The following is a 13462-nucleotide window of genomic DNA, read 5'->3' as shown; positions in this document are numbered from 1 at the left end:
ACTGAGGCCCTGAGAGGAGCAGTCTCAGGGAGTGGCTGACTCAGGACTCCCTTGCAGCCCCGGGTCTGGTTATAAACCTTGAGGCTTGAGAAGGGGGAGAGATGGGCCCGAAGGCCAGGACTATCCTGGCCACAGAGGCTCTGGTCTTTCAGGGCTGGCCTGGGGGCTGCTGCGTGGCCTGAGCCCTCCGTCCCACCCTCCCCTAGAACCTGGAGACCCAGCTGAAGGCCCACCTGAGCATGCCTCCCGCAGGCACCCAGGGCCCACGGACCCACAGGTTCCAGACGTGCCTCACGACGCAGGAGGTCTTCAGCCAGCACCGCGGGGCCTGCCCCGGCCTCACCTACCACCGCATCCCCATGCCAGACTTCTGCGCCCCCCGCGAGGAGGTGAGGGGGCTGTGTGGCTGAGGCCTCTGGGGAGGGAGAGGACGCCCCCCCTGCCTCCCTCGGGCCTGGGCCTTGGCTGTGGGCACAGCTCCCCAGAGGGACTAAGAGCTTGTTCTGCAGGGTTTCAGATCGGCCTAGGTGGTTTATTCTCATGCCTACCAAGCTCCGTGTTGGCGTGTGTGCGCACGCGCCTGTGTGTGTGTGCATCATGTGTTGTAGGTATGTGTGGGGTGGGTGAGCATGTCTGTGTGTGTTCAGAGTGGGTGGGGGTGTGGTTGTGGAGTGTGTGTGTGTGTGTGTGTGTGTGTGTGTGTATGTGTGTGGTGTGTCTTTGTCTATGGAGGCTGTGCTGTGCCACTTGTCTTTACTGGGGGACGCGTGGAGAGCGTGTCTGGTGGAGAGCTGTGTGGTGCGGTGTGTGTAGGGGGTTTGTGGAGGAGGGTGCTGGGGGATGCTGTGTGTGACTGAGGGAGTTTGTGTGTGCATGTGGTATCTGTAGGTTTATGCCTGTGAATGTCTGTACGGTCTGTGGGTCTTTAAGGTTTGTGTGGTGTGTGTGCCTGGCATGTATTGTGTGGGGGTCGCTGTGTGCCTGTGTGATGTGTCGGTTGTTTGGGCGATGCGTCTGTGTCTGTCTGTCTGTGAGACGGGTGGTGACCGGGCTTGTATTGCCCCCTCACTTTGCTCTGTGGGTCTGGTTGCCCGTAGTTTGTTGCCCCCTAGTGGTCTTGCGCTGCAGTGATCGGCTGAGGTCGGGACTGCCCTCAAACTGGGATCTGGGTTGGGTCCACCTCAGGGGGGCAGTAGGGCCGGGGGTCCACGTGCAGCCCAGGGGCGCAGCACATAGGAATGTGCTTGTTCCACCTGGCAGATGGTGGGCACCAGGAACCTCAGGTGTGTGCCCGTGTCTGCTCATACGTCCGGTGCCTGGTTATATGGGAGTGAACGTGTTTACGTGCACGTGGTCTTGCGTGTACTGCAGTGAGCTGAGTGTGTGTGCATACAAGGTTGTGAGCCTGACACCGCCAGGCTCAGGGCAAACACTCGCAGGACAGCTCCCGGGGTTGCCATTTGGAGGGATGGGCCATCTTGGGAGTCTGTGCAGCTGGGAGCACCCACTGACTCAGACCTCGGTCTCCCTGTGCAGGATTTTGACCGGCTGCTGGGGACCCTGCAGGCTGCGCTCGCCAAGGACCCGGGTACCGGCTTCGTGTTCAGCTGCCTCAGCGGCCAGGGCCGGACAACGACCGCCATGGTGGTGGCTGTGCTTGCCTTCTGGCACATCCGAGTATGTGTGGCCTCCTGTGTGAGGACAGGGGTCTGCCCAGGCAGGGCGGGCATTCGGTCCCTGGGGACCCTGGCTGTGGCAGGAAGGTGTGGTCCCAGAGCCCCCTCTCATCAGCCCTGGGCAGATGGCGCATGGGCTGGCAGACCCCCGGCACGGGCTCCAGCTGTGGGCAGAGTTGCGGGGGAGGGTGCGGTCTGGTAGCCATGCTCCCAGTCCCAGCAGCTGTCCTCCCTTAGGGCTTCCCCGAGGTGGGCGAGGAGGAGCTCGTGAGCGTGCCTGATGCCAAGTTCACCAAGGGCGAGTTTGAGGTGAGCATGCCCTCTGGGGTCCCCAGGGGATACCTGGGGGAGGGGAGGGGTGAGTCTTGCTGGCAGGTCTGGGGGAGATCTTCAAAGCTCCTCCTAAGGCCATTACCTTCTTCCACCTCATCGTATCAGCCCTTGCCTGTCCCCATGTCACAGATGAGCAAACCAGGGCACAGGGTAGCTTGGCTCTGGGCAGTGGCAGATGGTGTTTGGAGAAGAAGGGGCGGATCCCCCCCACTCCTCCTGGCTCTGCTGCTGGGCTACTAGCCACCATCTTGTCTGGGTAACATTGACGACCACCTCACGGGCACCTGGGACCCAGCTGTGGTTGGTGACCCTGGTGCCGGGCCCCGGACCGCCCCACCCCACTCCCATTTCAATTCAGGGCACTGGATGGACAGTGCTAACATCTCACATTTAGCCACCCATGTATTGCACCTCATGTGCCTCATGTCATCTTCCCTGACACCCTGTAAGTAGGTGGCAGTGTCCCTGTCTTACAGACGGGCACGTGGAACTCAGAGTTGGCACGTGGCTGCCCGGTGTCGGTGTTGTGGTCGGCTCCTGCCTACCTGGCCGGCCTGGCCAGTGCCTCTCCCCTGCCCTCCCTACTGTCCTGACACCCTGGCCTCCATGCAGCTCCTCAAACTCACCAAGCGCTTTCAGCTTCTGGGCCTTTGCATATGCTTTTCCCTTGCCCTGGACCACTTCTCTCTTCCTTCTTCTGGCTGATTCACTGATTCTTTTCTTTTTAATTTTTTATTGTGGTAAAATATACATAACACAGAATTTACCATTTTAACCATTTTTCAGTGTACAGCCCTGTGGCATTAAGTACATTCACATTATTATGCAACAATCACCACCATCTCCAGAACTTTTTCCTTAGGCCAAATTGACCTTATCCATTAAACACTAACTCCCCAACTCCCCTCCCCCAGCCCCTGGCAGCCACCATTCTACTTTCTATCTCTATGAATTTGACTATTTTACATACCTCATATTAGGAGAATCATACAGTATTTGTCCTTTTGTGACTGGCTTATTGCACTTAGCATAATAGCATCAAGGTTCATCTGTGGTGTAGCGTGTGTCACAATTTCCTTTTTTAAAAGGCTGAGTAGCATTCCATTGTAAGTATTGACCACATTTTGTTTATCCATTCATCTGTCCATGGACACTTGGGTTGTCTTCACCTTTGGGCTATTGTGAATCACGCTGCTGTGAACATGGGTGTACACGTATCTGTTTGAGTCTTTGCTTTCAATTCTAGAAGTGGAATCACTGGATCAACTGGTAATTCACTGTTTAAATTTTGAGGAACTGCTATATTGTTTTCTACAGCAGCTGCACCATATACATTCCTACCAGCAAAGCACAAGGGTTCCAATTCCTCCACATTCTTGCCAACACTTGTTGTTTTCTGGGGTTTTTTTTGATAATAGCCTTCCGAGTAGGTGTGAAGTGACATCTCACTGTGGTGTTTATTTGAATTTCCCCACTGACTAGTGATGTTGAACATTGTTTCATTTGTTTTATGGCCATTTTTGTATCTTCCTTGGAGAAATGTCTATTCGAATTCTTTGCCCACTTTTGATTTGGGTTGTTTTGTTATTGTTGAGTTGTAGGAACTCTTTGTATATTCTGGATATCAATCCCTTGTTAGATATGTGATAGTTCCGTGGGTTGCCTTTTTACTCTGTTGATAGTGTCCTTTCATGCAAAAATTTTTAATTTTGATGATATTCAATTTGTCTATTTTTTCTTGTTTCCTGTGCTTTTGCTGTTATATCTAAGAAGTTATTGCTAAATGCAATGTTATGAAGCTTTTCTTCTGTGTTTTCTTCTAAGAATTTTATGGTTTTAGCTTTTACATTGAGGTCTTTGATCCATTTTGAATTAATTTTATTTTTTTAATTTAATTTAATTTTTTTATATAGCAGGTTCTTATTAGTTATCCATTTTATACATATTAGTGTATATATGTCAATCCCAATCGCCCAGTTCATCACACCACCACCCCACCAACACCACTTTCCCCCTTTGGTGTCCATACGTTTGTTCTCTACATCTGTGTCTCTATGTCTGCCCTGCAAACTGGTTCATCTGTGCCATTTTTCTAGGTTCCACATATATGCGTTAACATACGATATTTGTTTTTCTCTTTCTGACTTATTTCACTCTGTATGAGATTCTCTAGATCCATCCACGTCTCTACAAATGACCCAATTTCGTTCCTTTTTATGGCTGAGTAATATTCCATTGTATATATGTACCACATCTTCTTTATCCATTCGTCTGTCGATGGGCATTTAGGTTGCTTCCATGACCTGGCTATTGTAAATAGTGCTGCAGTGAACATTGGGGTGCATGTGTCTTTTTGAATTATGGTTTTCTCAGGGTATATGTCCAGTAGTGGGATTGCTGGGTCATATGGTAATTCTATTTTTAGTTTTTTAAGGAACCTCCATACTGTTCTCCATAGTGGCAGTATCAATTTACATTCCCACTAACAGTGCAAGAGGGTTCCCTTTTGTCCACACCCACTCCAGCATTTGTTGTTTGTAGATTTTCTGATGATGCCCATTCTAACTGATGTGAGGTGATACCCCACTGCAGTTTTGATTTGCATTTCTCTAATAATTAGTGATGTTGAGCAGCCTTTCTTGTGCTTCTTGGCCGTCTGTATGTCTTCTTTGGAGAAATGTCTATTTAGGTCTTCTGCCTATTTTTGGATTGGGTTGTTTGTTTTCTTAATATTGAGCTGCATGAGCTGTTTATATATTTTGGAGATTAATCCTTTGTCCATTGATTCATTTGCAAATATTTTCTCCCATTCTGAGGGTTGTCTTTTCGTCTTGTTTGCAGTTTCCTTTGCTTTGCAAAAGCTTTTAAGTTTCATTAGGTCCCATTTGTTTATTTTTGTTTTTATTTCCATTACTCTAGGAGGTGGATCAAAAAAGATCTTGCTGTGATTTATGTCACAGAGTGTTCTTCCTATGTTTTCCTCTAAGACTTTTATACTGTCCAGTCTTATATTTAGGTCCATTTTGAGTTTATTTTTGTGTATGGTGTTAGGGAGTGTTCTAATTTCATTCTTTTACATGTAGCTCTCCAGTTTTCCCAGCACCAGTTATTGAACAGACTGTCTTTTCTCCATTGTATATCCTTGCCTCCTTTGTCATAGATTAGTTGGCCATAGGTGCATGGGTTTATCTCTGGGCTTTCTATCCCGTTCCATTGATCTATAGTTCTGTTCTTGTGCCATACCATATTGTCTTGATTACTGTAGCTTTGTAGTATAGTCTGAAGTCAGGGAGTCTGATTCCTCCAGCTCTGTTTTTTTCCCTCAAGACTGCTTTGGCTATTTGGGGTCTTTTGTGTCTCCATACAGATTTTAAGATTTTTTTGTTCTAGTTCTGTAAAAAATGCCATTGGTAATTTGATAGGGATTGCATTGAATCTGTAGATTGCTTTGGGTAGTATAGTCATTTTCACAGTATTGGGTCTTCCAATCCAAAAACATGGTATATCTCTCCCTCTGTTTGTATCATCTTTAATTTCTTTCATCAGTTTCTTATAGTTTTCTGTATACAGGTCTTTTGTCTCCTTAGGTAGGTTTATTCCTAGGTATTTTATTCCTTTTGTTGCAGTGGTATATGGGAGTGTTTCCTTAATTTCTCAGATTTTTCATCATTAGTGTATAGGAATGCAAGAGATTTCTGTGCATTAATTTTGTATCCCGCAACCTTACCAAATTAATTGATTAGCTCTAGTAGTTTTCTGGTGGCATCTTTAGGATTCTCTATGTATAGTATCATGTCATCTGCAAATAGTGACAGTTTTACTTCTTCTTTTCCAATTTGTATTCCTTTTATTTCTTTTTCTTCTCTGATTGCCATGGCTAGGATTTCTAAAACTATGTTGAATAATAGTGGCGAGAGTGGACATCCTTGTCTTGTTCCTGATCTTATAGGAGATGCTTTCAGTTTTTCACCATTGAGAATGATGTTTGCTGTGGGTTTGTCATATATGGCCTTTATTATGTTGAGGTAGGTTCCCTCTATGCCCACTTTCTAGAGAGCTTTTATCATAAATGGGTGTTGAATTTTGTCAGAAGCTTTTTTTGCATCTACTGAGATGATCATATGGTTTTTATTCTTCAGTTTGTTAATATGGTGTATCACATTGATTGATTTGCATATATTGAAGAATCCTTGCATCCCTGGGATAAATCCCACTTGATCATGGTGTATGATCCTTTTAATATGTTGTTGGATTCTGTTTGCTAGTATTTTGTTGAGGATTTTTGCATCTATATTCATCAGTGATATTGGTCTGTAATTTTCTTTTTTTGTAGTATCTTTGTCTGATTTTGGTATCAGGGTGATGGTGGCCTCATAGAATGAGTTTGGGAGTGTTCCTTTCTCTGCAATTTTTTGGAAGAGTTTGAGAAGGATGGGTGTTAGCACTTCTCTAAATGTTTGACAGAATTCTCCTGTGAAGCTATCTGGTCCTGGGCTTTTGTTTGTTGGAAGATTTTTAATCACAGTTTCAATTTCAGTGTTTGTGATTGGCCTGTTTATATTTTCTATCTCTTCCTGGTTCAGTCTCGGAAGGTTGTGCTTTTCTAAGAATTTGTCCATTTCTTCCAGGTTGTCCGTTTTGTTGACATAGAGTCACTTGTAGTAGTCTCTTAGGATGCTTTGTATTTCTGTGGTGTCTGTTGTAACTTCTCCTATTTCATTTCTAATTTTATTGATTTGAGTCCTCTCCCTCCTTTTCCTGATGAGTCTGGCTAATGGTTTATCAATTTTGTTTATCTTCTCAAAGAACCAGCTTTTAGTTTTATTGATCTTTGCTATTGTTTTCTTTGTTTCTATTTCATTTATTTCTGCTCTGATCTTTATGATTTCTTTCCTTCTACTAACTTTGAGTTTTATTTGTTCTTCTTTCTCTAGTTCCTTTAGGTGTAAGGTTAGATTGTTTATTTGAGATTTTTCTTGTTTCTTGTTTCTTGTTCCCTCTTAGAACTGCTTTTGCTGCATCCCATAGGTTTTGGATCATCATGTTTTCATTGTCATTTGTCTCTAGGTATTTTTTGATTTCCTGTTTGATTTCTTCAGTGATCCTATTTAGTAACGTATTGTTTAGCCTCCATGTGTTTGTGTTTTTTACGTTTTTTTCCCTGTAATTGATTTCTAATCTCATAGCATTGTGGTCAGAAAAGATGCTTGATATGATTTCAATTTTCTTAAATTTACTGAGGCTTGATTTGTGACCCAAGATGTGATCTATCCTGGAGAATGTTCCGTGTGCACTTGAGAAGAAAGTGTAATCTGCTGTTTTTGGATGGAATGTCCTATAAATATCAATTAAATCTATCTGGTCTATTGTGTCATTTAAAGCTTCTGTTTCCTTATTTATTTTCATTTTGGATGATCTGTCCATTGGTGTAAGTGAGGTGTTAACGTCCCCCACTATTATTGTGTTACTGTCTATTTCCTCTTTTATAGCTGTTAGCAGTTGCCTTATATATTGAGGTGCTCCTATGTTGGGTACATATATATTTATAATTGTTATATCTTCTTCTTGGATTGATCCCTTGATCATTATGTAGTGTCCTTCCTTGCCTCTTGTAATGTTCTTTATTTTAATGTCTTTTATCTGATATGAGTGTTGCTACTCCAGCTTTCTTTTGATTTCCATTTGCATGGAATATCTTTTTCCATCCTCTCACTTTCAGTCTGTATGTGTCCCTAGGTCTGAAGTGGGTCTCTTGTAGACAGCATATATATGTGTCATGTTTTTGTATCCATTCAGCGAGCCTGTGTCTTTTGGTTGGACATTTAACCCATTCACGTTTAAGGTTAATTATTGCTATGTATGTTCCTGTTACCATTTTCTTAATTGTTTTGGGTTTGTTTTTGTAGGTCCTTTTCTTCTCTGTGTTTCCCACTTAGAGAAATTTCTTTAGCATTTGTTGTAGAGCTGGTTTGGTGGTGCTGAATTCTCTTAGCTTTTGCTTGTCTGTAAAGCTTTTGATTTCTCCATCGAATCTGAATGAGATCCCTGTTGGGTAGAGTAATCTTGGTTGTAGGTTCTTCCCTTTCATCACTTTAAATGTGTCATGCCACTCCCTTCTGGCTTGCAGAGTTTCTGCTGAGAAATCAGCTGTTAACCTTATGGGAGTTCCCTTGTATGTTGTTTGTCTTTTTTCCCTTGCTCCTTTCAATAATTTTTCTTTGTCTTTAATTTTTGTTAGTTTGATTACTGTGTGTCTCAGTGTGTTTCTCCTTGGGTTTATCCTGCCTGGGACTCTCGTGGACTTGGGTGGCTATTCGTGGACTTGGATGGCTATTTCCTTTCCCATGTTAGGGACGTTTTTGACTATAATCTCTTCAAATATTTTCTCGGGTCCTTTCTCTCTCTCTTCTCCTTCTGGGACCCCTATAATGTGAATGTTGTTGCGCTTAATGTTGTCTCAGAGGTCTCTTAGGCTGTCTTCATTTCTTTTCATTCTTTTTTCTTTATTCTGTTCCACGGCAGTGAATTCCACCATTCTGTCTTCCAGGTAACTTGTCCATTCTTCTGCCTCAGTTATTCTGCTGTTGATTCCTTCTAGTGTATTTTTCATTCCAGTTATTGTATTTTCATCTCTGTTTGTTTGTTCTTTAATTCTTCTTGGTGTTTGTTCTTTAATTCTTCTAGGTCTTTTTTAAACATTTCTTGCATCTTCTTGATCTTTGCCTCCGTTCTTTTTCCGAGGTCCTGGATCATCTTCACTATCATTATTCTGAATTCTTTCTCTGGAAGATTGCCTATTTCCACTTCCTTTAGTTGTTTTTCTGGGGTTTTATCTTGTTCCTTCATCTGGTACGCAGCGCTCTGCCTTTTGATCTTGTCTGTCTTTCTGTCTGAATTAATTTTTGTATATGGTATAAGGTAAGGGTCCAAGTTCATTCTTTTGCATGTAGATATCCAGTTTTCCCAGCACCATTTGTTGAAGAGAATGTCCTTTCCCCATCGAATGGTTTGGCAAAAATCATTTGACCGTATACACGAGGGTTTATTTCCAAGTCTACACGTCGGTCCCTCAGATGTGATAGTTGGAACTCTCTCTACTCACACCCAGTCCTGTGCCAGGAGCTCTGTGTGTGCTCCCTTCTTCACCCTTCACAGCCCCCACGGGTTAGGTGCCCTTACTACTACCAGTTGATAGATGAGGAAACTGAGGTGCTGGGAGCCAAGCTCATCACCCTAGAACCACGTCAGAGAGGTGATGGGGTCAGGGCACAAGCCAGGTAGTTGACCTCTGAATCTGTGTTCTAAAGTTACATCATGTGACCCAAGGATGCCCCTGTACCCACATCCTTACCCACCCCAAGACATCGTCATGTCTAGGCCAGCTTCTTTTGTAATTAATCAGGCCTATTGAGCCCACAGACCAGTGGGGAACATTCAGTAGACTGTGAAGAGTGCTGAAATAGACATCAGTTCTGAGCGCCGAAGGTGCAGCTTGGGGAGCCCAAGAGGGCTTTGTGGAGGAGGTGACATTTGAGTGCATTTTAGAAAGATGAGTGAGTCTGCAGGGGCTGGGGGGAGGGATAGTGTGCAGAGGGGATCAAACGTGCAAAGGAGGGAGTCTGGAAGGGGCAGGACCTGTGGAAGGCTGCAGTTGGCCAGAATGGAAGGAGGCAGGGCTGAGGTGGGGGCCCCGACTGTGAGGACCCTGGAAGACCACACTGTGTGTTTGACCTTAACCTTGGGGCCAGCAGAGAAGTAGGGGAGGTCGTGATCAGATTCTCATTCTGGAGGCCAGTGTGTGGAGGAGGGTGTGGAGAGGAGAGCCTGGGGCCTGAGTGAGGCGGGGGCCGCCCAGTGAACAGGAGCCCAGTCACCACTGGCTGGTCTTGGGGGCCACTGGTTGTGAGGCAAAGAGGGAAGACACCCAGGATGACCTCAGGTTTCTGGCTGGCGCTGGTGACAGCCAAGGAGATGAAGAATTCAAGGGGAGGAGCAATTTAGGGGGAGAAGCTAGGAGTTTGGTTTATTGCATTTGAAAAAGCTGCAGCCCTCTGCCTGGGAACTGCCCCTGGGCCGTCCTGGGGACCTGCCTGTGGTCCATACTCCTCTCAAGCGAGATGTCCGACCCAGAGCTTGGGATCCGGGTGTGGCCTGAGCCGGATTAGCCGAGGCTCCTCCCAGGTGATGGGTCCTCTTCTCCCACTGGGCCGTAGCTCCACCCCTGCCGGTGTGCCAGCCCTGGGCCAGTTCCTTCTGAGAAACGCAGGGGTGAGGGAGCGCCCTCCCTGCCACGATCCCGCTAGGGCCCAGTCATGGAGATGGGTCAGATTGAGAGAAGAGCTGAGCTGGGTAGGGTTTTGGTCTTTCGTTCATTTAGCATCGTCCACGGGGTGCCTCCTAGGTGGAAAAGCTATTGCTCTTGGGGATTAGGGAGCTTCTTGTCTGGTGGGGAGTGGATGTGAACAGGTGGACACACGGATGGATGGGATGGATGAGTAGGTGGAAGTCGACTTCGGGGCTCTGAAAGGACCGTGCGGGCTGTTGGGGTGACTGAGGGGGCCCCAGGAAGGTGTTGGAGCCCTGGGGGAGGTTATGAGGGAGGCTGGGAGGCAGGTGGGGTCAGGCACTGGGAGACCTTGTAGACGTGGGAAAGCTTTCGGTTTTTATGTTGAGTGCAAGGGAGCCAGGAAGAGACTGAAGCCCGGGAATTGCACAAACAGGACGTGCTCACACTTATACTTTCCTATGGCCTCTCTGGCAACTAGCGAGGAGGAGAAGGAGGGGCTGCTGCAGTGGGGGTGGGAGGTGCTTGGGGCCTGGGTTGGTGCTGGCGCAGGGGTTGCAGGGTAGGCACATCCGGAGGGGGGTCCACAGGGGCGTGGTCGGGAGGGTGACTGCGGGGAGGAGCCCTGCCCTGCAGAGTGATCTTAACGGGCCTCAGTTTCCCCGAGTAAAGGGGGGCTTACTTCAGATGAGCGGTGTCCACACTGCGTTCCCTAGAGCTGGGTGTTTCCAAAGTGCCTAGGGGCTGCTACCGGGTGGAGGGAGAGCCAGCGAGGCCCCAGCTCAGGCCTGTCCTATACCCGCCCCTCGCCCCGCCAGCCCCGGTTACATGACAGCTATCTGTTTTACGGGTTAGAGTCCTGGATAAGGCTTCGTTTGAAGCAAGGTTCCTGCTGCTTAAAAAATAAGCACCTTGGGAGCCCTGGCCTCAGAGATACGGAGGAACGCCCTTGTTCCCCGCCCCCATCTGAGAACCAAGGAGTGGTCAGGGCCCGGGCCTTGAGGCCAGTGCGGCCCTTGGTGTGGGTGAACCTGTTGCCGGGGCTGGAGGGCCCCCCACCTTCGTCTTCTCTCTGCTCATCCCCCTCCTCTGGTCCCAGGTGGTGATGAAGGTGGTGCAGCTGCTGCCTGATGGGCACCGCGTGAAGAAGGAGGTGGACGCGGCGCTGGACACGGTCAGTGAGACCATGACGCCCATGCACTACCACCTGCGGGAGATCATCATCTGCACCTACCGCCAGGTGAGCCCCGGCCCTGGCCCGGGTGCCGTCCCCACGTGCACAGCCCAGGAGGCGGCCACCGTGGGCGTGAGGGCTGGGGGCCCCACGGGACCCGCAGGGGCTCTCGGTCACTTCTTCACCTTCTGGGAGCGGAGGGGATCCCTGACATGGAAATACGGCCAGCCCCGGCTCGTCCCGGCTGCGTTCTAGAGCGCTCGGTGGGGTGTGTGCGGGGGTGAGGTACGGGGTATTTAGCAGCCACTGCGGCCCTGGGACCCGTCGAGGATGTGAGCAGTCACAGGGAGCACCGTGTCCTAGATCCCTGTGGTGCCAGGCATTCACCCTCCGGTTTCTGGGCCACGGGGACCCTGGGGGTCCTGGGCAAGACGCAGGTTGGTAGATGGGTCCTGGAGAGTGGCTGTTTAATATCCGGCGGGGAAGCCGTTCAGTGTTTTCACAGCTGATGCTGCCGGAGGGACTGGGCATTCAATCATACAAATCAGAAGTTTTCTAAAGAAGTCCAGATTTCATATAAACACTCAGATTTTTAGCCTATCCAGAAAAAATGTGCCCTCCAGTCGGCTGTGGTTCCCCGTGCTCTGTCACATGTGGCCAATCTGGTGCAGCCATGTAACCTGCCGGGCCGCTCTGGGCATCAGACTCTGTGGCCTCTGGCCTCTGTGTGGAGCACGCTGACCTGTTCTTCTGTTCTCCTCTGGCCCAGTGAACTTGCTTGGCTGCTGGAGAAGAAGAGGGCGCTGGAGTGGGAGGGAGCAGCTGTGGGGGGAGCCGAGAAGACTGAGCCTGAAGTGAGAGAGTACCCCTCTGGGTGCCGACCTTGTGCTGTCTGCTGTGGGCCAGCGGTCCCCAAGGTCAGCTTCTGCCTGTGGCCCCTGCAGAGAAGGGGCAGCTCCAAGCCAGCCCCATGCGCAGCCTGCACCTGGCACATGTTGTGAATGGCTGATCCAGGCCAACCTTTGCTTAGGGTCACCGATCAGACCATGGTTGGGAAAAAGGGTGTTGGGCTAGAGGCAGGCCATCTGGGGTCAGGCTATGCCCAAGGCAGAGGTCACTTGGAAGGGCTGCCAAATTTGGGGTGGGGAAAGTGGTTAAGGAGTGTCAGAAAATGGACTTTGCTGAGCTTTGGAATATGGGCTCGTTTTCCCCAGGGCCAGCAGCTCCATTGTATATCCCCTTTGGAGTTGCCTGTGGGTCTCACTCATGATGGTTTCGTATACTGCCACCAGGTGGCAGCAGTGAACTGAGAGCCTGAGCTCCTCCTTTCAGGACACCCCGAGAGGGCGGAGAACTGACGCTTCCATTTCTCTCTGTAGCTGGAGGCCCGAGTAGTTGAAAAAGGATGCCTAGCCCTGCCTCAGAGCACCATAGGCCCTCTCCCCACACTGACCACACTCTGTCAGAGTCCCCCTCTCCACAGCCCCTTCCTTCCGGCCCTGCTAGCTCTTCACTGCCTTTAGGCAGTTCAGGGACCGCCCCCCCCCCCCCCAAAGGTGATAGGCCCTCCCCTCCTCTGAGCTCTGCAGCCATGGATGTTCATTGTGGGGCACACCGAGGGTGCAGCAGGGAGCATCAAGGGGACGTGAGCCTTGGGAAGAGAGGAGAGGTCCCACAGAGCTGGCCTTGAACAATCCCGAAGTAATGAGAGCCAGGCGAAGGCACTTCAGGCGGGAGGGAGCTCCTGGGCAAAGACCAGGAGGCTGAAAGGTGCAAAGCGAGTTCAGAAGCAGTGAAGGTGCTAGAGAACACAGTTGTGTTGGAAGTTGTCAGAGATGAGGCTGGGTGGGTGAGTTGGCTCTACTCTGTTGGCAATGGGAGAGAAGGGTGGTGTTGTTGGGGCTATGTTCAGCAGTAGATGCTCTGGCTGCCTTTGGGGTGTGGGGTGTTTTAATGGAAGCAGACCCAGCAGAGGACTCTCGCCCCCCTCCCCGC

General features: G+C 48.8%; 1 protein-coding gene across 6 annotated transcripts in view; it reads left to right on the top strand.

The window, feature by feature from the left end:
- The window catches only part of PALD1 (phosphatase domain containing paladin 1), a 95497-nt gene that overhangs the window by 52140 nt on the left and 29895 nt on the right, over positions 1 to 13462 (top strand). For all 6 annotated transcript variants that reach the window (XM_082424454.1, XM_082424450.1, XM_082424451.1 and 3 more), the window contains 4 exons: positions 207 to 389; positions 1537 to 1677; positions 1914 to 1985; positions 11393 to 11533. In XM_082424454.1, coding sequence (XP_082280580.1) covers positions 207 to 389; positions 1537 to 1677; positions 1914 to 1985; positions 11393 to 11533 — 537 coding nt within the window. The remainder of the gene's footprint in view (positions 1 to 206; positions 390 to 1536; positions 1678 to 1913; positions 1986 to 11392; positions 11534 to 13462) is intronic.

Source organism: Balaenoptera physalus, assembly GCF_965194825.1.
Source record: "Balaenoptera physalus genome assembly, chromosome: 14".
Classification (NCBI taxonomy): Eukaryota; Metazoa; Chordata; class Mammalia; order Artiodactyla; family Balaenopteridae; genus Balaenoptera; species Balaenoptera physalus.
This window is presented reverse-complemented; position numbering and strand designations above follow the sequence as displayed.